Source organism: Physeter macrocephalus, chromosome 16 (genome assembly GCF_002837175.3).
Source record: "Physeter macrocephalus isolate SW-GA chromosome 16, ASM283717v5, whole genome shotgun sequence".
Classification (NCBI taxonomy): Eukaryota; Metazoa; Chordata; class Mammalia; order Artiodactyla; family Physeteridae; genus Physeter; species Physeter macrocephalus.
In genome coordinates, this window is record NC_041229.1 from 72,289,619 (window position 1) to 72,313,538 (window position 23,920).

General features: G+C 37.9%; 1 protein-coding gene across 2 annotated transcripts; it reads right to left on the minus strand.

The window, feature by feature from the left end:
- Positions 1–411: 411 nt before the first annotated feature.
- SAAL1 (serum amyloid A like 1) lies at positions 412–21,605 on the minus strand. 2 transcript variants are annotated; one of them, XM_007118132.4, is made up of 12 exons: positions 21,438–21,605; positions 19,870–19,983; positions 15,067–15,150; positions 11,707–11,786; positions 9,903–9,962; positions 9,653–9,768; positions 9,127–9,307; positions 6,976–7,058; positions 6,699–6,887; positions 3,538–3,731; positions 1,238–1,330; positions 412–553 (listed from the first exon to the last, which is right to left on the minus strand). In XM_007118132.4, the coding sequence occupies exons 1-12, from the start codon at positions 21,570–21,572 to the stop codon at positions 461–463; spliced, it is 1,422 nt and encodes a 473-aa protein (XP_007118194.1). In that variant the 5' UTR covers positions 21,573–21,605; the 3' UTR covers positions 412–460. The 2 variants fall into 2 exon arrangements, with proteins under 2 accessions (XP_007118194.1, XP_007118193.1); XM_007118131.4 differs by having other exon boundaries at positions 3,538–3,734.
- Between the last annotated feature and the right edge of the window lie 2,315 nt (positions 21,606–23,920).

Below are 23,920 nucleotides of genomic sequence, written 5' to 3' on the forward strand. Positions count from 1 at the left end.
GACTGCCCACCTCTGGACTTCTTATTGCATAAAATACATACAAGTTATCAGATTAAGCTACTACTATAGTAGGGTTTTCTACTACTGCAGGTGAATGTACTTGTAGTGGATATGCATACAAAATTCTGAGTAAAAATCAAATTAAGAGTTACAAAGAAAATCCTCACCGACCCCTCAAATATTCAAAAAAGAACCTCAATGATAAGCTTGTATTTTGTCTTCTTTACGTGAAGAAGACAAAAGACTGCACAACCAATACAAAAAAGAAGGGGAGGGGGGAGATGATGTTTGATGGTAATGAAACTAGATTCCAATGCCAAACAAAAATGAGATAAGGCTGGAGGAGAAGGGCATGAGTATAATACCAAACAATTACGGTCTAATATTTCCTGTTTGTCAATTTCAACTGTCACCAAGGAAAATAGAGTTCATTTCTTCAGCAGAGGAATTCCAATAGTTTTTAAGTCTGAACCTTCAAACTTGGGAAGCTTTCCTCCAGGTTACCAGCAAGGGTCTTATCAACTTCACGTAGGATTTTGAGGAAGTCTTCTACCTGTGAGTCAAACAAAAGAACCAAATAAACATAAGTAGAGGAAAAGATGTTTTAAGATACTGCCTATTGTCTGTAAAAATGCTCTACCTATGTTTTCTAAACAGTCCAATGGAAAAGAAATGTTGACAGCTTGTCAGATGATAATAATAGTACTTCCTGGATGGTCCTCTGAAACCTCAAGGAAATGACTAGCCCTTTCCATTTCGTTTTCTTTTAAACTAGTATTTATCCTCCTACTGATTCCCCTTGAGGGTCCATTACCCGGGTTGTATTATCATCCTCCTTGCTGACCCACCCCGTCACTCCCACATTCCATACTTCATTTTCCTAAAAAAAGCTATTTTGAAATTGCCTCTAATGGTAGCAAATGCAATGTAATTTGAAGGACCATAAAAACCTACTGACTGTACCTACTTAAGAATCTTATTTTTGGTTAATATATATGCTATAACAGAAAGGGGTACTATAAATTCAGTGTTGATTCCTTTCTCTTAAAATTTAAACTGTTACTCAGGCTACTGCCATGAATTATCCAACAGTCATCTATCTGACAAAGGCATTAAGTCATGTGCATTATATGCACTATCTTTTTTGACAAAGGCCTCAAAGATCAAGTGCTTACTTAAAACATTTTACTCAGTAATCCCCTGAAACTCAGCCACCTATACATTTACTCATACTCACCACAGGGTTATAGAGAGGAAGAAGGTTTTCAAATGCACAGGAACACTTCTGTTTGCTTAACTGGCCCTCCTTTAGTCCCTGAGCTACAGTCTCCTAAGACAAACAAACAAAATGGTCTGATGTCAAAAAAGGAAAATTTCTAAAGCTATATCTGGTGAGTAAATACAAACCAGTATTTACAATTCCCTACTGATGCTACATGTGTTTCAAATGTCCCAAACTAAACTCACCATCATACCTCCTTGTGTAACACCAACATGTGCCCCACTGCAGCCCTTATTTTAGTGAAGGCACCACCAGCCACCCAGCCTGCTGCACAAACCAAAAATGTGGGGTACAGCCAAGACTTCTTCCTCCTCTGCTGCTAGCCGCTCCCCCTAAGTGTTTAATTCTACTCTACTAAATCTCTCTCATCCCACTCCTCCTCTCCATCCGCTCTTCCACTGTGTAAGCTTTCATTATTTTTCAGATTATTCTTGAAGATTACCAGCCACAAGAGCCTGTTGGTTGGTCTCCTGACTTCTAGCCTCAACTCGCTCTAATCCTCTCTCTCCATTGCTTTTGGAGTAATCTTTCTAAACAGATCACATCACTTGATGCTTAAAAAAAATCTCTAGTAGCTCCTCAGTTTCCTCAAGATTAAGTCCAAATTCCATTAAGTAGCATATCAGAATTTTCAAGACATATCTCTGGTTTATTCTCAGCCCTCTTTCCACCTATATTCCTACCGCATAAATATTAAGAAACATCTACATTCCTCCCTCCAAAACAACAAAAGCAACAACAAGCAATGGGAAAAAATACTTGCAACGAATATGCAAAAGATATAGATATAGAATTACCCAAGGAATTCATATAAACAATCAAAATGGGTAAGTTTATAAAACAGGAAACACAAATAATATACAAATATATGGAAAGATATTCAATCTCACTAATAATAAAAATACAAATCAAAATAAGGCAAAATTTGGGGCTTCCCTGGTGGCACAGTGGCTAAGAATCCACCTGCCAATGCAGGGGACACGGGTTCAAGCCCTGGTCCAGGAAGATCCCACATGCCGTGGAGCAACTAAGCCCGTGTGCCACAACTACTGAAGCCCACACACCTAGAGCCCGTGCTCCACAACAAGAAAAGCCACCGCAATGAGAAGCCCACGCACCTCAACGAAGAGTAGCCCCCACTTGCTGAAGCTAGAGAAAGCCCACACGCAGCAACAAAGACCCAACACAGCCAAAAATAAATAAATAAAATAAATAAAACATTAAAAAATTAAATTAAATTTAAAAAAAACAAGGCACAATTTATCACCTGTTGAATTTTACTTGATATAAAAATTATAATACACAATAATAAGGATCAAGTAAAACCAACATTTTCACATGTCAAAAGCATTTTGGCAATATGTAGCCATTTATGCCTCAGTCAGCTTCACATTTATCATGTCAAAACCAACAATCTAACTTCTGAAAACCTATGCTAAGGTAATAATACCAAATCTGGAGAAGGGAAGCAAGGTAATTCACCAAAAATACAAATCACCAGAATAACTGAAGCTTGTTTTAAGGAATATTCTTCTTTAAAAAGTCAATGGGGGCTTCCCTGGTGGCGCAGTGGTTGAGAGTCTGCCTGCTGATGCAGGGGACACAGCTTCGTGCCCTGGTCCGGGAAGATCCCACATGCCGCGGAGCGGCTGGGCCCGTGAGCCATGGCCGCTGGGCCTGCGCGTCCAGAGCCTGTGCTCCGCAGCAGGGGAGGCCACAACAGTGAGAGGCCCGCGTACCGCAAAAAAAAAAAAAGTCAATGAATATGAATATATTCTTCATAGTTATATTCATAAATATATTTTTCCTAAAATATATGGATAGAAAGAACATGCTCAAAGAAAGAATATGTTAATAATCCTGCACATATTCAGGAAGAATACTCCTTATAACAATTTTACAGTAAATTTTGAAAATTGATTTTTTTGGCAAATTGGGTATTAAACAAACTGGCTCTCAGTGAAAAATCTTTCAGTGTACTGATCAGGAGTCAGGAAAAGTGCTTGTAATGTTATGTGAAAAAAGCAGCCTCCAAAAATTGTATATACGGGTGATAAGTATGTGAAAAACACATAAATAAATATACCAAACTACATCAGCTGTTAGTTTAAGAGTGTAAACTTATGATAAGTTTTTTCCTTCTCTATTTTCCCAAATTGTAAAATTAAAAAATAAAAACACTAATAATAAAATTTGGAGCAGTAAGCAATCCATACTTTCTTTCACTGAAAAAAGCATTAATACTTCTTTCCTACCTTTGTTAAAACTTGGAAAATATTAGAAAGAAATTCACATGAAATATCCTTCAAGATTTTCAAGTGGAAGTCATCCTGGGTTAAATCAGACTTTTTAGTTTCTTCTGTGTTAGACTCTGCTGAGTTTTCTGGTTTCTTTTGACAATGTTTCATATTTTGTAAGACACGAATCAGGCTGTCAATTAGAGGAAGATCTACTGTACAAACAAATCAAGAGGCATGGCATTAGCCAGTTAAATTTGGTTACCATTCATTCATTCATTCATTCCTGCACATGCACTGAACACCTACTATTGCTAGACACTGTATTTTAGGTACTGCAGATATGGTGGTAAACAAGATCATAAAGGCCTCAGACTTCAAGAGGCTTACATTTTATACTCTCAAATAAGCAAATAAATAACACAGATTGAAGAAGAAACCCAAAATGATGAAAAAAAATAGATATCTGAAAATAAATTCTGGAACAGCCCCTCATCCCCCAAGACTTAAATTTGAAAGTACCAGGGAAAATTGATAAGGAATAGTCAACATTGAGATATATGTTATATCAGATATTAAGGATTAAAAAAATGGGGGAGGGGCAGTTATAATTATATTTTGAGCCAGTTATAAAGGTAATCACTAGACCCAAAATACCCCTTACTAAATGCCAGAAATACAAAAACAAAGCAAATAAATTATATATTGAAGTATTTCAATATAAATATACATAATGAAAAATGTAATACGACGGCATTCAGATCAAACATAACTATAACTACATTTAAATGAGTTTAATTCATCTATTAAAAAGAAATCAAAACACCTAAAACAAAGTATTTAGAAAGGTTGAAAAGAGTAAGATAGACAAAGGTATTAGGGGCAAATGCAAACAAAAGGAAAACAGGGGATGTGACCTTTGTATCTGATATAAAAAGGATTTAAGCCAAAAAAAAAAAGCATTATGGGCAATCTATAATGAATGTCTATATACCAAATAACATGCCATCAACATTCATTAAGAACTACAAATGATAAAAAGGACAAAATATTGGCAGTAAAAAATAATAATTTTCCTCTTTCCACATCAAATCAAATCGATAGAAATAACTAAGGTTATGGAAGAAGTAATCAGCATAACAACTGACAACTCCAACATTTGTAGTCTAGCTCAGGCCCCTCTCCTCAGCTCCAGACTCAAGACTAAGCTCAACAGCTCCAGCTGAACACTGAGTAGACATCTCAAACTTATCATGTTTAAAACCAGTCTTTCCTATCTTAGTAAATGGCAACTCTTCTGGACAAAAATGCCAGACATAGCTTGACTTTTCTCACCCTCCTCATCCTATCAGTCAGCAAATCCTGTTGGCACTACTTAAAAGTGATCAGAATCTGATTATTTTTCCCCACCACCGCCCCTGTTACCACCTTAATCCAAGTTATACCATCTCTTGCCTCAAGGTCACAGCAGCCTCCTAACTAGTCTCCCTTTTGTACCCTTGCCCTCCCCCTGCATTTCTCATCAACACGTCTGCCACAGAGAGCCTATTAAAGTTGGCTCCTGTCTGTCCATCCTCTGCTTAAAACCCTCCACAGCTCCCTAACTCATTGCAAGTAAAAGGCAAAACCAGGCCCTCTACACTCTAGCCCCTGTTGCCTCTCGGGCCCCAGGTTCCATTCCTCTTACCCAGGCTGAAACTGCCCAGCCATACAGGGCTTCACTGCTCTTCCTCAAATATACCAGGCACACTTCTAATTCAGGGCTTTTACACTCTTCGTTCTCTCTGTCTGTCTCCCCAAGTATTCACATGACTCACTCCATTACTTCCCTCAGGTTTGTACTCAATGTCACCTTCTCAGTGAGGTAACTTATCCATAAATGCAGAAAAGACACTTGAAAATAGTCATCATTTTTTCTATTAAAAAACTCTTTATAAAATAGAAATAGATTAATATCTCCTCAAATGGTACAACATAAACAGCTTAAACCCAAAATAGTATCATGATTAATGATGAACCTCTAGAATCATGGCCAATAAAGTCAGGAAAAAGGCAAGGATCACCATTATTACTTAACCCCAGAGGTCCAAGGCAACCCATTAAATAAAAGAAAGAAGAAGTAGAAAAGTGATAAGACATATCTAAGTTAAACCCAAAGTAGTATTAGATAAAGTCCAAAATTACCACTGGAACAACCACTAAAAACAGTAAGAGAATTCAGTACGGTTACTAGACCCAACATTAATATAATATACAGAAACCAACAGTCTTCATATATTCCAACAAAAATAATCAACAGAAAAAAAGATACCATAGACAACAGCAATCCATAAGATAAAATACCTAGCAATAAACCTAACAAGAAATATGCAAGACCTGTATGAAGAAAATCATAAAACATTGCTGAGAGACATAAAATAAGACTTGAACAAATGGAAAAGCACATGTTCTTGGATACTCTATAAATTTAAAATGATCTCAATTTAAAAAATCAGGAAGATTTTTTGGTTTTGTTTTTGGAACTTGTCAATCTAATTCAATGTTAAAAAAAGAATAATAACAGTCAAAAACATTCTGAAAAAGTAGAATGCAGGAGTACTAGCCCTACTAGGTATCAAAATATAAAGCTTTAATAATTAAAACACTGTAGCTACTGATTCATGAATAGAGCAATGGAACTGAATAAAATATATAGGGAAATATAAAACACAGTAATGATGAAATTTCAAATCTGTGTCGGTAAACTGGTTTACTTACTCAATCACGTTGAGACAGCTGGGTATCTGGAAAAAACTTGAAACCATACCTCACATGTAACACCAGAATAAATTCTAGATGGTTCATGGATTTAATTGTATTAGTCATAAAAATCATTCTGTGAAAGACCATTTGTTTACATAGGAAAATATTCATTTATATTTCTAAATGAAAAAAGTTGCCTAAAAAACAGGAAAAAAATACATACGGATGTGAGTGTGTAGTAGTTATCTCTGAATGATCAGATTATAAGCACTAGGCTTCCTTTTATAAATTTTATAATTTTTTTTTTGTATTGGGCATGTGATGTTTTTGTATTCAAGGGGCTAAAAGCACTAAAAAAATGGGAGAAAGAAATAAAATGAACAGCAAACACATCTGATAGACCAGAATTTAATTTAGTGAACTCAAATTATACTTGCCTTTTCCTATCTTTAGATACTCCTGTTCAGCCTGTGAGGCATAGATGGTGGACAACACTGAAAAAACAGAGGCTAATACTGTTTTCTGTTCTTGAAGTATGATGGGTGGATCATCAGACTGGCAGAATTCATGGCACACCAGGTCAAAAAGTAAATTCCAAGTGTCTTTTCCAGTATCAGGACACTGTACTTAATAAAAATGATGAAGGAAGTAGTAATTCAAAAACAGAAAACAATTAAATGAGTAACTATCATGTTTCCCCTTATAACATCTTACCAATTGCTTGAATTCCATCATCCACTGTAGTCAGCAGCTGTAAGATATGCATGTAAACATCGAGCCGTTCTGGATTTTCAGAACTAAATACAAAAAGCAAAAACTCAATCAACTTTACTGTCTATGGGACTGTAATCAATCATTTATTCAACAAATATTTATCACTCTGTACTAGGCACTGCCCTATATGCTAATGATAAAACAGGGAACAGAACAAAGTCTCTGCGTTCACCAGAGCTTACATTCTGATGGGGAAATCAGTCAAAAAACAAATATTATGTAGTACAATCAACACACACAGGACAAGAAGTAAAAATTCTTTTTGGCCTTGTCCCATGAAAGCAACAATGCAGAAACCTATCAAGTGATACTTCACCATTCTGGTTTACTTGAATAATCAGGACAAAAAATGACTGAGACTTTTATAGAATGAATGTAAGGCCCACTGCACCAAGCACTGACAATAATGATGTTCTTAAAACTTCATAGGATCATCTTAGCTCCTGAGTTGAGAATACTAAACCAGGTAAGTATAATTTTTGTGATGAACAGTTTGGATTCCTAGAAACTCACAATCTTAGTTCTTCGACCACACAATTAAGTGAAAGAGATAGTGAACAATTAAAAGATGGTTCAGCAAATATTTAAGTGCCTATAGTTTGCAGGCCCTATGTTAGGGGCTGGGAAAACAGAGATGTATAAAACGTTTTCCTTACCTTCATGAAATTTAGTCTAAAATGAAAGACAATAATTAAAGTGGTAATAACAATAAAGTAATAAGAATGTAACACTAGCGGAAGTCCAAGGTGCTAGAGGACCACACAGCAAGCGGATTTAATTTAGTTTGGAGAATCAGGGAATGTATCGTAAGAGAAATGGTTATGCAGAAACCCAAAGGGGCAAAGAAATGCTGGAGGCAGAGACAACACGGTGTGCAATGGCTTGGTGTCGAGAGAGCTTGGTTCAGTTGAAGAAATGAAGGAAATTTCATAGAGTTGAAAGAGAAGACAAGGAATAAGGATGGAGAAGCACAGTATAGGGCCTTATAAGCCATAAAAATCTGGACCTCATCTTAAGGAAGGCAACTGAAGGGTTTGAAGCATGAAAGTGAGATGACCAGCGTATGTTCTGGAAAAACAGCTCTACAGTTTAGGCTTGGAAGGAGCTAGTCTTGAGGCTGGGAATTCAGAGAATGTCGTAGCCGTCCAGGTAAAAGACAGTGGCCTGGTGGTGGCACAGATGGAGTCCCAGAAAAAGTCAGGAAGAAGGATTGGAGGTTGACTGGCCATGGGAAAAGACTGGGATGGGGAAGTATCGGTAATGGCTTCCACGTTTCTCCCACATTAACCAAATGGAATAATGATTACATCATTTACTGAGATTGAGAATACGGAAGAACCAGGTTTAGGGGAAAGATGATGAGTTTAATGCTCACTTGGATAAAGGACATAAAATTAAAAGGTTTTAATGTGAGTTATAGGGAATTCTCTGGTGGTCCGGTGGTTAGAACTCCATGCTTCCACTGCTGAGGGCCCAGGTTCAATCCATGGCTGGGGAACTAAGATCCCACAAGCCGCGCACCACAGCCAAAAAAAAAAAAATGTGGATTATAAAGCACTAAGAATGCACAGTTGACCAATAAGCAGATCAATTCATAAGTTAATGTTCTAGTGACTAGCAATAAACAGTTTCAATGACCTACAACACCTAGTAATCACTCTTGGGAAGACATCAGAGCCCAAAAGCCAGTCACTTATCTAAGACTGGCACATACACACAAGGAACAAGGAAACAAGTGATGTCTGACATTAACTGAAGAAGTTGTCACATGACCAGTGGAAAATAAAGCACAAAGAAAATCTTTTCCATTTGATATAAATTATACAAAACTGCAGAAGATTTTAAAACAGTAACCATAATTAATGCTGAGCAATAGCCTACTGCTAAGCAATACTAGAACAAGTACTTTGCAACCATTATGATTCTTACAAAGAGCAAGTATATTGTTACCAATATCAGTAGTGAATCAAACCTGACACAGATCAGCTATGTGCTACTCATCCTATTGAAAGAAAACTAAAAAGACATATCTAAGGATACTTCTAGCAACTGGATTTTCCCAGAACATTTTGCACAAAAGAGCTCACCTACCGTACTTGTTTGGCAGCTTCAAGTACACAGGGCACAATTCGAAACACTGGCTGCTGTTCAGAATCTTCCTGGGGTTGGTCCAGAGGCTGAACAGCCCCATTTCTAATCCATTCCAACATTAGCTTCTCATCCAAATCAAAGAGCTTGTCCACAACCTCCCCGACCTTCACCAGCAAGTCAACTGCAGAGAATAAAAGAGATATTGAAATAAGAAACAAAATTTTTAAAGTAGTAAGTCTAATCAAAATTCTTAAAACTATTCCAAGAAAGCCAAATCTTGCCAAAGCATTACTTATTCCAAGGGCAATTTGTTTACCTTCTTTTGTTTAAATTTGCTTGGCTTCCATCATTTTTAAGTGGGGGATTTATCAGTATCCTGAGAGTTTAAGAAACTTCATATCTTGAATTGAAATACTTTCTCACCTAACACTTCGTCTTTAATTGACCTCCAGAAATAGTTTCCTGGATTCCTAACAATTAAATATAATTAAAAATATATATTTTTCTACATTACATGGTGACTTACCATTTGTTGAACTTGACATGATGAAGCAAATGCTATCATAAATAGCTGGATGTTCTCGGATTCTTTCAACCCAGACAATGGCCACTTCTGTCTGGGAAAGGCAAGTAAGCAACAACCTATGTGATAAATGTGAGCTTAGTATCTATCTTTCAAAAACAGTAAAGGAAATTCAAGAGTGAAAGAGCAACTTTATTTTCCTAGTTTCCCTTTGGTGTAAGTATATAGAATCCATAAAAAGAAGAAAGCATACCTGCTTGTTTCCAGCAGAGTAGGAGGGTCTGAATCACACAAACAGTACAATAATACCTGGCTACAAAAACAAAAAAGTTAATCCAATATGCCTCATTTCTCTCATTTCAAATATCAGAGCCATAAAATCTGGACCTCATCCTTAACTTTTATTTGTAAAAACTTAAATAAATAATTTTTTAATTAACTTTTTAAACATTTTAATTGTAAAATATAGCATATATACATAAAAACCTGTAAGATACAAATCTATACTTAGTGAATAATTATAAAGCAAGAAAAAGAACAGAGCTGCATCTCTGTAGCCCTTGTGTGTCCCTTACAAATCACAATTCTCTTTCCCACCTAGAAATGACTACTATCCTGACTTATCCAGCAATCATTTTCTTGGTTTACTCTATAGTTCATTTTATATATTTTGGTTTTGAACTTTGTATGAAAGAAATCATATTGTACGTATTCTTTTGAGTCTGAGTTCTTTGGCCCAACACCACGTCTTTAAGATCTACCCATCTTGTTCCAGTAGCTGCAGATTCATTGCTGCAGAACATTTCATTGTATGAATATAACACCATTTATTTTTCCAGCCTACTACTGATGAACATTTGGGCTGATTCCAATTTGGGGCTTTCAAGCAACAGTCTTATAATACTTTTTATATGAGTATACTGATATACGTGTGCACGGTTTCTCTTACCATATACCTATGAGTGGCATCACTGGGTCACAGCATATATGTACCTTCTAGTATGACTAGGTAATGCCCAACTGTTCCAAAGTGGTTGAGCAAATTTATATCTCATCAGCAATGCATACTGTTTCATATTAATTTTAAGATATGCATTTAAGTTCATAAAACTTGTCAATATTACTCATTCACAGATTTTTAATAGGATCACTAGAGACCAAACATAATCCTGAGTCATTTATTGCATGAATGATTATAAGTTATGGAAGAATAAATACTTTAAACTAGGATCTTAAAGTCCTTCCACACCTAGAAGAGGTAATAACCTCTATTTTGTAGCCCCAGGTACTTGAACCCTGTGTTAAACCCTACAGCCCTTGTTGAAAATAACCGCCTAGAAGAGTTTCCTTAACCTATTGTGGGCACAAATTTCTTTGAGATTCTGATTAAGAGCCATAAACCCTCTGCCTAGAAAATGAATATACTCATAAAATATAGCATATAAATTCCAGGGTGTTCTCAGACCTCTTAAACTAACCACCAGGGTTTCCACCATTAGAAATCCTCTGCCCAAAACTTCCTACATGTAGAAGAGAACTGGCCTCCAAGCAGAAGTATGAGAGCATTTGAATCACAGGGGCCGTGCTGTATCCTCTAGTCTGTTGGCAAGTCCCCCAACAGCACCATCTAAGTCAGAACTGACTTGTTGACCAATGTCAGGGGGACACTGGTCAACAAGTCTAGTTTTTCCAGTCTTTAACTCTGAGCCTTTGGATTCCCTGAGCCTAAACTTTTTTGGACTCTGGTCAGGTGCCTCCATCTCCAAGCTCTGCCCCACTGGTTCTTACCCCATGTGGCTTACCACCTGCTGACAATTCAGGCCCCTTTGCAACCAATACAGAAAACAGGCCTAAATCCTGAATCCTGTCCATAAATAGTGAGCAAGTCCCCAGCCATCATCAACAGACAATGAAGTTCCTGGAGACTGCTCATCCGGAGAAAGGAAGTACTACATTTCATAATGTTTCCCTATCTGTCCTATGTATTAGGATTTCCTTAGGGATATGAAATATGAACCTATTTTTTAAAAACATAATTATTATGTAATAAAACTTACCCAAGATTTTTATCACTGCTGATGGACACACATATCTCCTGGAAACAGGCCATATTACCTAAAATTCCCACACAGATTTCCTGCCAAATCAAATTTCACAGGTCACAGTCACTCTGAGGTAAAAGACACATATACAAAAATAACAACTTGAAAAAAAAAAAAACTTTCACTGAGCCAAGTTTGGGGAGAGAAAAGAAGGAGAGGCAGCACACAGAAGTATATTGCCTGCACCCTAATTTGACAAGTTTCCAGTAGTATTTGAGAGGAGATGAAAGACATAAGAAAAAGAAAGATCCAAGGCAGGCAGGAGTTATGGAAGAAGAAATCTTACGGATGAACTGAGTCATAAATGATTGGTAGGATTTAGGTATACAAACAAGAAGACAGACATTCAAACACGGGGGTAAGTATCAGCAAAGGCAGGAAGGGACTAATGTAGAGTGGACAAAGGCTAATACAGAAAGCTGCCTGTATCAATACACAGTTATTAGTAGCACACAGTGGGAGGAGAGCATGAGGTAAATACAGCACGTAAAAAGGATCAGGATTAAGGGCCCTAAACGCCTACTTAATTTAGTAGGTTATTTGGAGACATGAAGGTCCTCAAGGAAGGGGTCAACATACTGCAATGTTATTTTAGGTAGATTATTCTGGAAGGAAAATGATAGTGAAAAAACTTTAAAAGAAGTTCATAACCTCAGTAGTAACAGCTAAGGTTTATTTAGCACTTACTACACCCAGGCACTACCCTAAGCACTTTCCACGTAACATTTCATACAATAATTTATGAGGTATGTACCATTATTATCCCCATTTTTCAGATGAGGAAACCAAATCACAGAGAAGTTAAACAACTTGCTGAAGATCTCCAAATAAGAAATAACACAGCTCCAGAGCCTGAGCATTTCACCGTAGCACACTGCATCTCTGAAATCAAGTGAAGGAAGATGAGGGTGGTGATGGCAGGCATGGAAAGGAATGAAGCTGAGAAAGACTCAAGGTGAAAGAAGAATAATTTGATGGGAGTAAAGGGAGAAAGCAGTTGAACATAACTCCTAGGTTTCAAGTTGTTTCTCCAGTAGGAGAGATTGGTTCCATTGACAAAAAAAAATGGAAAAGAAAGCATAGGAAAGAACACAATGAGTTCAGTTAGGATGGTGTTTCCAAACTTGCTCGAACACAAAAATCACTCAGGGAGTGTGTTAAAAATACCAATTTCTAAGTCCCATCTCAGAACTACTGAATCAGAATCTCCAGGTTACAGTCCGGGAAGTTGTTTACCAAGCACATCATAAGATTTATATGATTGGATAAGTGCAACAAACAATGAGTTAGGACATATGGACTTTTGGATCGGAAAATGCAACATGCAAGTAAAGAATGCCTGAAGAAAGTTAGAGATACATCACCTGAAATCAGAAGGGAGGTCGTAGCTTTGATCCCACAGGGAAAATTTACTCCCAAAGGTGTAAAGAGTGGATGAACTCACCAAGGAAGTGAATATAAAGAGGACAAGGGATCTGAGTCTACACCTTAAAAGGAGTCCACACTCAGCATAGGAAGAAAGTATCAATAAAAAGTCAAAAAAAAAGTAACAGAGAAGTGACTGGAGAGGTTAGCGACCAGGAGAGTGAGGTGGCACCAAAGCTATAGGAGTAAAGACTGTCAATAAAATGTGGGTGGTCAAATGTTGGGAAAAGAGTAAAAGAGAATAGGGCCAGAAGAGATACACATACATTTCCCCTAAAAACTAAAGAGGGAATAATTGAACTTCCAATCAAAGATCAAGTTTTTCAGTCTCAGCTACTCACTGAAATAACCTGGGGGGACTTTAAAAGCTGTCTGGAGTCCCACACTTGGAGAGACTATTTTAATTGATCTGAGAATGGCCTGACTTGGGATTTATAAAAGTTCCCTAGGGCAAAGCTTCTCAAAATTTGGGCCTTGGTGCTGGTCAAAACCTGACTACCATCACCCGCAAACTTGTTAGAACTCCTCAACCCTACCCCAAAACTACCGGATCAGAAACTCTGGGGGTGGACTCAGTAATCAGTGATTCTGGGACATACTGAAGTTGGAAAGCCCACATCCTAGGTGATTCTAACGTGTGGCCACGGCTGAGAATCACTGTCATAGACAGGCTATGATATATATAATAATAGGACTAACTCCTGAAAGGAGCAACTCTTATTTTCTTAAAATTAGCTTATTTTCTACTAATCGTGAGTCAGTGTACCTAAGTTAGAAAACTCCAGGAGAAAATCATATAACTGTCAAATCTTTATATTAACATAACAACTCAAGGAAAAAGTGGTTCATTGGTTCATGAGGCCCCAACTCAGGTGGAGCACTGTACTTAAATAAAATTTTAATTCAACATTCAATTTGTAAAAATATACTACAGAATTCTTCACTTCATAATTTCAAAAAAAGAGAGACAATACAGTAGAGTGGTTACACTGAAGTCAGGCAGGCTAGGCTCAAATCCCAGCTCAATTCTTTCCTAGTTGTATGACCCCGGACAAATTTCTTAACCTGAGACTTAGTTCGTTTACTTACAAAGTAGAGATAAATGCTTACCTCATAGAGTAGTAAAATGAAATACTAATAGCAGTTATTCATGATTATAATTACTTAATAAATATTTGCTAATCACTCACGATATACCTAGCAGATGGCAACCTAAATGGCACTAAAGCATAGAAGACTTAATGAGAAGTACAGAATTGTTTTGGTGCATTCACTATCATCACTGGCCACTGAGAGCTTACTTATTTGGGAAGGCCTGGAAGTAAAGTACCATCTTCGGAAAATAGATGTGAATATTGAGAGGGGATGGAAGGCATACAAAGGAAGGCACAGAGATGGCAACGATCATAGTAATCTCCTGAGGTGAGGAGTAGACAGGCCATACTAAATTAGAAGACTATCTGGAGGGTATATTTTATGCTAGAAAGACGAATTGGATTCAGATTGTGGAAAGTCTTGAGAAATAGGCTGAGTTTAAGCAATAGAGGATTTTATGACTTAAAAAAAAAAAAAGCAATAAACTGAGAAATGGGTGCTCCGGGCACTGTTCCCTGTTCAGCCACATATTAGTGGCATAATGATGATTAGGACTATCTAGTGTCCACAGCTGTTAAATTAAAGTATTGATCTCCCTGGTCCAGCCCAAATCTAAAATTCTATGACTGTAATAATTCTAAATATCATATTACTTAGTACCTGGTAATGTTCAATAAACATCTGCAGACTCATTTGTAGCCATTAAGAACATTAAAGTGAGAAAAATGAAAGACTATCCAGCACTATCTGCTGTTATTGCTCCAAAGAGGCAGCTTTAGAAATGCACATACTTACTCTTAATCGAGGACATTTGGATTTGGCCAATACTCCCATAAATATGTCAGGAGCATTAAATTCTTGGAGAAACAAAGCCACATCCTGAAAATAAAAATGATTATTAACTTGGATGCTGAATATTCCTCCTTAAACACCATAGCTCAGGCAACCATAAAAAAATAATAATAATTCCATATATACCTACTTTCAAGCACAAGGAAAAAAACCCCACAAGGTTAGGAATTGTGTCAATAGACAAAAGTAATGTTAGTGTTGTGGTATCTGGTCTCAAGGCAATGGAACAATTCCATAAACAAATCTGAACTAATTGTGATATTCCAAAGGACTGTCCTCCTTTTACTGCCTTGTATGTATTTATTTTAATGATCTTTCTACCCACTAGGAATTCTCTTTAACTCATTCAAGCACATTTGCTGATTACCAGGTATCATGCTAGAAGATAGGATAAGGGAAAAAAGTAAAAGTCATAATTTCTGTCTTCTAAGAGCTTAAAACTCGATAGAGAAAACAGATTAAAAACTCCTACTGGGTTATGTCCAAAACCAGAACTTTTGTTTTCAAAATCCTCAACAGAAAAAAATTCTGATCACAATGTAACTGTGACAGCTTCACATCTTCCTAGAGAGTTTGCCCGGTGCCCAGTGCCTAAAGGGACACACCACACAGGTGAATGAACCTGGAGTGGACATGTGGTCCAATCTCGCTAGAAATATGGGCCCCAAAACTAAATCAATTAGCTGTGGAGATTTGCACTGTAAAATATTTAGATAAAATTAAGTTTCTGGCCGTCTATTGCCTAGTATTTTCACCAAACTTGAGCTGTGTATTCGCAATACCTTAACTTAGAACACAGGCTATATGTCTCATGTGAAAAATGTCCTTCGAAGGGCTCTCAAAGAGAGAGGGAGTAATCCTTCAGAGCAGCTGAAATTGGGGTAACCTGCATGACTGTTGACTGGAAGAGATATACTGCACTTATTAAGAGATCATGGTCAGAGAGAATATTTCAAAGACATACTCCAAGTTGAAAGTCAAGGCAGCAGATGCTCTCCACTTTAAGTGATCAAGCTGTCTGTCATGTGGGCAACTGTTTGTAGCATGCAGCGATTTATTTATTTAATGATAGTTAATAATTCCTGGAGTAGCAGGAATAATATCAATAATTAGGCAGCCTAATAATACCAATGCCAATAATAACAATAATGGCAATTAACATTTATTGAACAAGTATTAAATGCCAGGCCCAGTGAAGTGGTTTGCACGCTATATCACTTAATTCTCAACAACCCTATGAAGTAATTATTATTAACCCCATTACACTGCAGTTTTAAAAGGTTAAGCAACCTGCCCAAGACTGTACAATCAGTAGGAGAACAGAGCCAGAACTTGAACCCAGATGAGTCTGATCAAGTCCACACTCTTAACCAGCACACCACAGTAACTGTCAGGTATTCATCCATTGATTACCTCTTCATAAAACATTTACTGAAAAACCTGAGTAATAAGCACTGTTTCAGGCTCTGGGGACACATAAGTGAATAAGATAGATAAAGTCTCAGTGGAGTTTTCATTCTAGAGGGATGAACAAACAATAAACATATAAACAACTAAACTACATAAATCCTAAGTGCTACAAAGAAGATAAACAAGATGGTGTGTGCTAGAAATGAAGACTAGGGGGGCTACCCTAGATATATCAGAGAAAGTATCTCTGAAGAGGTGACATTAAGCTTTTAAGAGGAGGAACTTAAATCCATCAGAGGACACAGGCTCAAAACAATCACTGAATAACAGGATAAGTGTTATGTAATAGAATGAACAGGTTCCAAGAGAGCACAGAAATGAGAGGAATCCTGCCTGGAGTGTCTGGGGTGGCATCACAGGGGAGGTGACATTTGAGGTGGGCCATAAAAGGTGGGAAAGATCTTGCAGGTGGAGGACATTTCATGCAGAGTGGCATGAACAGAGCATGAGTACATGAAAATGCAGGAAGCATCTGGAAGTCTCTGGTCCTGCTCAAGCACTGAGTGGCACGCGATGTGTGAGATGTAGTCTCACTGGAGGGAATTTATGCCAGTGAATCAGTGGGCAGCTCAGTTCTATAGAGGTGCTTCAAGAGCTACCATAAGAGGACAAAGAGGAGGCCAAGAGCATGACCCTGCCTCCACGGACAATCTCATTCAAACAGCAGCTCTAGTTTACCTATTTGATATTTGAGGATTTCACACTAAGATTTCATTTGAAAAACAGATTGTTTCTTTTAAAAAAATGTTTTAAAACCATAGCTTCTTAATAACTGTAGAAAAAGTAGACAGAAGATGAACAATACTCTCAACCAACTTGACCAAATTGACATTTACAGAACACTCCCGCCAGCAGCAGGAGCACACACGTTATTTTTAAGTGAACATGGAACATTTACCAAGACAGACCAAGGTCTATAAAATCAATTGTATATCTATATACTACCTATATACTATCAATGTATATCTATATACTGAAATCTTTAAAAAATACTATTTACAATAGCTCCCGAAAATATGAAATACTGACAAAAGATGTGAAAGACCTAAATACTAAAAACTACGTAACTTTGCTGAAGAAATTAGAGAAGACCTAAACAAATGGAGGGATAGAACTTGTTCATGGGTCAAAAGACTCATTATTGTTAATTTATCAGTTCTTTTCCTATATGATCAATAAATTGAACTCAATCTCAGTCAAAATCCTAGAAGGCTTTTTGTAGAAATTGACAAATTGATTCTAAAATTAATTTGGAAATACAAAGGACATAGGACAACCAAAACAACTTTGAAAAAGAACAGAGTTGGAGATTAACACTACCTAATTTCAACATTTATTACAAAGCTACAGTAATCAAAACAATGTGGTATTGGCAAAAAGACACAAATAGATCAATGGAACAGAATAGAGTCCAGAAATAGACTCATGTGTATAAGTATAAACAACTGACTGTTGACAAAGGTGCAAAGGGAATTCAGTGGAGAAAGAATAGTCTTTTAAACACACTAACTAAAACTGGTTATCTGTAGGCAAAAAAAAGTGAAATTCAGTTCATACCTTGCATCAAACACGAAAATTAAGTCAAAATGGATCACAGACCTGTAAGTAAAACCTAAAATCATAAAACTTACAGGAAAAAAAAAAACACAATTAAAAAGTGGGCAAAAGATTTAAACAGCCCCTTGCACTAAAGAAAATACACAGATTGCAAATAAGCACATGAAAATATGATCACCGTTATTAATAATTAGGGAAATCTAAATCATAATTACAGTGAGAATCACAACACACTTATTAGAATGGCTGAAAATAAAAAGACTAACCATACCAAGTGTTGGTAAGGATGAGAAGAAATTGGAACTGGACTGTATCTCATACACCGCTGGTGGCAACGTGAAGTGTAAAAAACACTTTGGAAAATAATTTGATCTTTTCTTTATAAGTTAAACATACACCTACCATATAATCCAGCCACACTACTCTAGGTACTCAGCCAAGAGAAAGGAAAACATCTATCCATACATACTTATACAAAGACATTCACAGAAGCTTTATTTGTAATAAACTGTAAACAACTCAAATATCCATCAAAGAATCAATCATGGTATACACATATAATGGAATACCATTCAGCAATAAAAAATAATAAACTATAGATATACACAACAACATGGATGAATCTAAAATACTGATGCTGAGTGAAAGAGCCAGACTCATCCGAAAAAAGAATGTAATCCCATTTATACAAAACTCTAGAAAATGCAAACTACTCTTAAGTGACAAAAAGCCCATCAGTAGTTGCCTGGAGAGGGTAGAAGCAGGGAGGGGTAAGATACTGGGATTACCCTTAAGGGGCATAAAGAAACTTTTTGGGGCTGACAGACATGCTCTCTGTCTTAATTATGGTGATGGTTTCATGCGCAAATACATACATTAAAATTTTTCTAATTGTACACTTTAAATATGTGCAGTTTTTATACTTCAATTATACCTCAAAATATATGCAGGTTTTTTGTGTCAATAATATCTCAATAAACCTGTTTTAAAAAATGGTTGAAGACAATGAGTAGCCATTGACAAATTTTAAGAGAGAATTTTAATACAAGTAAATCTGTGTTTTAGGAAAAAGATAACTTGGGTAGCAATGTGGAGGACAGAGGGAGGTGAAAGAGACTAACACAAGGATTTTAATCAGAAATCTACTGCAAAAGTCCAAGTAATGAAATGAGAGATTATGTAAGTCAACCTCTTTTTTTGCCTCTTTTCTTACCTGTAAAATAAGGATACTACGTATATCACAGGGTTACTGTGAAGAGCAGATAGAATGCTTTCAAGCTACAGAGTACAACACAAATATTAAAATATTATTGCAATTATATGCATGTAATTCCTTCTTGTCCCTTTCTTCTAGTTTAATTGTGGTACCTCGGTGGTCTCCTAACTCCTAACCTGCTCTCAAATACAAGGCCAGTGTTCTTTTTAGGCAGATAAGTATCAGAACTTTCCTGGGCTACAAGTGTTCCAGCATTCATGAGAACTATCTACATAGCCCAAATCTAATGACACTCAGATTTTCTGCCTTCAAAGACAAAAGTTGAGCATTTACACCTCCTGGGACCTCATCCCTGTACCATAAATAGGAATGACTACAGACATTAAAGTTTTTCCCCAGAGACTTAAGGACTGAACCTAAAAAAAAAAAAAAAAAAAAAAAAAAAAATCCATTCACTACCTCCTTACCCAACAGTCTTTTCAGTTCCATTTCCAACCCCATACCTCATCCATTGACATGTCCCACACTCTGCAAATTTCATTCTCCATTTCTTCATCAAGCTCCATATGCTGTTCCTCATCATCTGAGCTGGATTTGGAGTTTTCAGGGCTAACAATCTTCAGAAACACAAAGGAAGGAGATGAATAAAGGCTGTCCACAGTACTCCTCAAGTAATATTACCCCATAATCATTTAGAGGTCACACACACACACACACACACACACACACACACACACACACAAAGGGGGAATTCCCTGGTGGTCCAGTGGTTAGGACTCCGAGTTTCCACTGCAGCAGACGGGTTCGTTTTCTGGTTGGGGAACTAAGACCCCGCATGCCACCCGGTGCCGCCAAAAAAAAAAAAAAAGGAAATTAGCACCTTGGGTACCTTGGGTAAACACTGTTGCTAGGCACTGGGTAGAAACACAAAGATAAACAAGATTTAATCCCTTAATTCCAAGTAGTTTAGGATCCAGTGGGGAAAAGACATATAAACTGATAATCACAACAGAAAAAGCTAAGTGATCCAACTGAATTGTGGACAAAGAGCCGTGAGAACAAAAATGATGGACCAGTGACCTACGTCTGGGAGAAGTTTTCCCAAACTCCTCTTAGGAGGTGATACTGAAGCTAAATCTTTGAGGGGTAATCGAAGTTTGTCATGTGAAGAAGGTAGAAGAGCATACAGAAGAAAGTACAAGAGTTCAGAGTTAAGAAAGGGCCTAGCATGTGTGCAGAATGGTAAGCAGTTTAGTGTGTCATGGGCAGATGAAGCTGGAAAAGTTGCAGAGTCCTGGATTCCAAGCTAAGAAATATGTATTTTTCTCCTGTAGGCAAAGGTAACTCTGAGGAGTTCCCATAGACGGCTTTTTTTTTTTTTTTAAGATTATTCTCGCAGCTGTGTAGAAGATAGAGTGGAGAGGACAGTGACTGGAAGTAGGAAAAAAGTTAGGGAAACAAAAGAACGTTCATATTTACTGAGAGGCTCCTATGAGGCAAACACTATAGTAAGCACTCTATGGCTATTATAATCTTATCTAATCTACGCAATAACTCTATATACAATAATATAAATATTATCCCACTTTACAGAAACTGAGAAAGAAATCCGTTAGGCGACTTGCCCAAAGTCACGCTGGGCAAGCCGCGCTGCTGACAACAGGGATGTTTGACTGCAAAATCACCATTTATTCTACTAAAACGAAAGTCCTCGAAACAGATCAATTAGGACCTGGGCTTCAGAAACGAGACTGGGAATGAGGAGCAAAAACCCTAGCAATGAATTTACATGGTTAGGTATTTTTGGAAAAAGTAAAACATTTTAATTAGAAGCATTCCAGCATCCCTGCCATTACACTTCCCTTTGTGTTGAGGGAAACAGTGAGTGGCGCCCGGCAGTTTTAGGGTCCGGGAGACGGCGAGGACGCAAAGGGTGAGGCCCGGCCGCTGGGGCCAGGGGAGGAGGTCGCCGTTGGGACGGCGGCTCCCCCGGCAGTAGGGGGCTGCCAGAGGCGGGGTGGGGGTCTGGGGGAACGTACAGGGAGCCCACGCGAGGGGCGAGTTTCCGCACCTGGATGAGCCCGCTGAGGACGCCGAAGAGCCAGTGCTTGCTGTAGACCGTGCTGCCTATGCAGTCCCCGCCGGCCGCCTCCTCCTCCTCGCCCCCGTCCCGACTCCGCGTCGGCGGAGAGGGATTGCGGTCCATGACTTGGCCTCCTCCGGCGCGCGAGAGCAGCTCCGGAAACCACTGGAGGAGGAGAGAGGCCTCCAGGCGCCAAGAGGGCACGGCGCGGCTCCTGCCACAGCGCCCCCTGCTGCCCGGAGCCCTGCCGGCCCGAGTGCCCGAGCAATATGCCCATCAGACTAGGGAGCCCAGTTGTTTTGACTTACCCGACGCTCTACCCAGGACCGCAGCGCGGTTATATTCATAATTGTTATTTGTCACCCTCACTGGACCCACCAGATATTCCATCTCTCCAAGAGCCCTTAGTCTGATTGCAAGGGACGGGGGGTGCGGGCACGGAACAGGACAATGTCTCTAGTACAGACGTGAAGCTATCGGACCTCTGACCTCTGGGCACACTTGCCATTCTTAAAGACATCATTCTTCTCCCAGGTGTAGTCGGAATCCTGGAAAAGACGAAAGTCACCAGGAAGAACGTCAGTATTACAACTCCCTGTGTTTTCAGTTCCTGCTTCTATTTAGTTTGATGGTACTCAACATCAGACCCAACGCTCCACCAAACCCCACAGCAAAAATTTTAGAACACCACTTTAATGAAATGAAATTTATAGATGATATAACCTACCTCAACATGTAATTCCGATAATACCAATATGATTACCTTACAGAATGGAAAAATAAAATTAATTTTAAATAAAATATGTATTTTAATGTTTTAAATGCTTCGGCACAACTATACTAGAAGATATAACAAAGATCTCCGATTTTGGCACATACACATCAAATTACTGTGAGCCCCACATTTACAAATGCAGAATGACATAGGTATGGTTCCTCAGGGACCCTGCTTCTCAAAATCATGAACAGATGATGGTAAAATTTCTAACAAAATAAAGTTCCAATTTACACAGCAATTGCACTTATGGAAATTTTTAAGGTATATTAAAACAGGACAAAAAACACTCTGTGTTAATACATAAAATACAACTAGATCCTAGGCTCAAATAATTATAAACATTTTTTCACCTTTTGTGCAGGGGCAGGCCCAGGTTTTGTGGGGCCTGAATTATGCAATTTCAGAAGCCCCTTTTACGGGAAACAGTACAAAATTACAAATATTAAATTTGTTACAATAGGAAATATTTATTTAGAATGGGAAAAAAGAAATCACAGTAAATCACCAATTTTAAGAAACCAACAAATACCTTAAAATGAAATCCAGAAAAATATACAACTTTTTTTATTAGTAAGTAGCCTGACACACTTCTACAATCCTTTTTCTTTTTTTAGTAGACTTTATTTTTGGAGCAGTTTTAGCCACAGCAGTATTAAGCAGAAGGTACAGAGATTTCCCTTAGAACCCTTGCCCCCATTCATACATAGCCTCCACCATTATCAACATTCCCCACCAGAAACAATGTACAACATTTGATGCAATTGATAAACCTACATTGGTGCATCATTATCACCCAGAGTCCATAGTTTACATTAGGGTTACTTTTGGTGTTGTACATTCTATGGCTCTGGAAATTTATAATGGCAGATATCTACCATTATAGTATCATACAGAGTAGTTAGTTTCACTGCCCTAAAAATCCTCTGTGCTCTGCCTATTTACAATCCTTTTTTAATATACTTTTTGCTGAGGTTCCTTTGATCGTTTTTTTATATAACAGTGACCTTGTAAGATCATTTTCTGTAACAAAAAATAGGTAATTCTGTCTTTAGCATAGTTTAAATTTTTAAAAATTATTATTGGTAGTTTAGGAAATTATCGGTGGCTGAAAGTTTCTTTCACCTTCACAACTTGTTATTGGTAATATTCTGTAAAGTTATTTTTTTTAGCTACCTAGTTTTAAAATTTTATTTATTTATTTATTTTTGGCTGCGTTGGGTCTTCTTTGCTGTGCGCGGGCTTTCTCTAGTTGCGGTGAGTGGGGGCTACTCTGTTGCAGTGCGTGGGCTTCTAATTGCAGTGGCTTCTCTTGTTGCAGAGCACGGGCTCTAGGCGTGCGGGCTTCAGTAGTTCTGGCGTGTGGGCTCAGTAGTTGTGGCTCACAGGCTTAGTTGCTCCGGGGCGTGTGAGATCTTCCCAGACCAGGGCTTGAACCCGTGTCCCCTGCATTGGCAGGCAGATTCTTAACCACTGTACCACCAGGCAAGTCTTGTAAAGTTCTGACTGCTTGAATTTTCCTTCGATTTTCATAGTGTCAAATTTTCCTACCCTCACAGAAAGGATGGGGATATTTTCTACTGGACAGAATTGTTTGTACAAAAAAACAATCATTTGTTTTTTTTTTTGTTTGTTTGTTTTTTTTTTTGTGGTATGCGGACCTCCCTCTGCTGTGGCCTCTCCCGTTGCGGGGCAC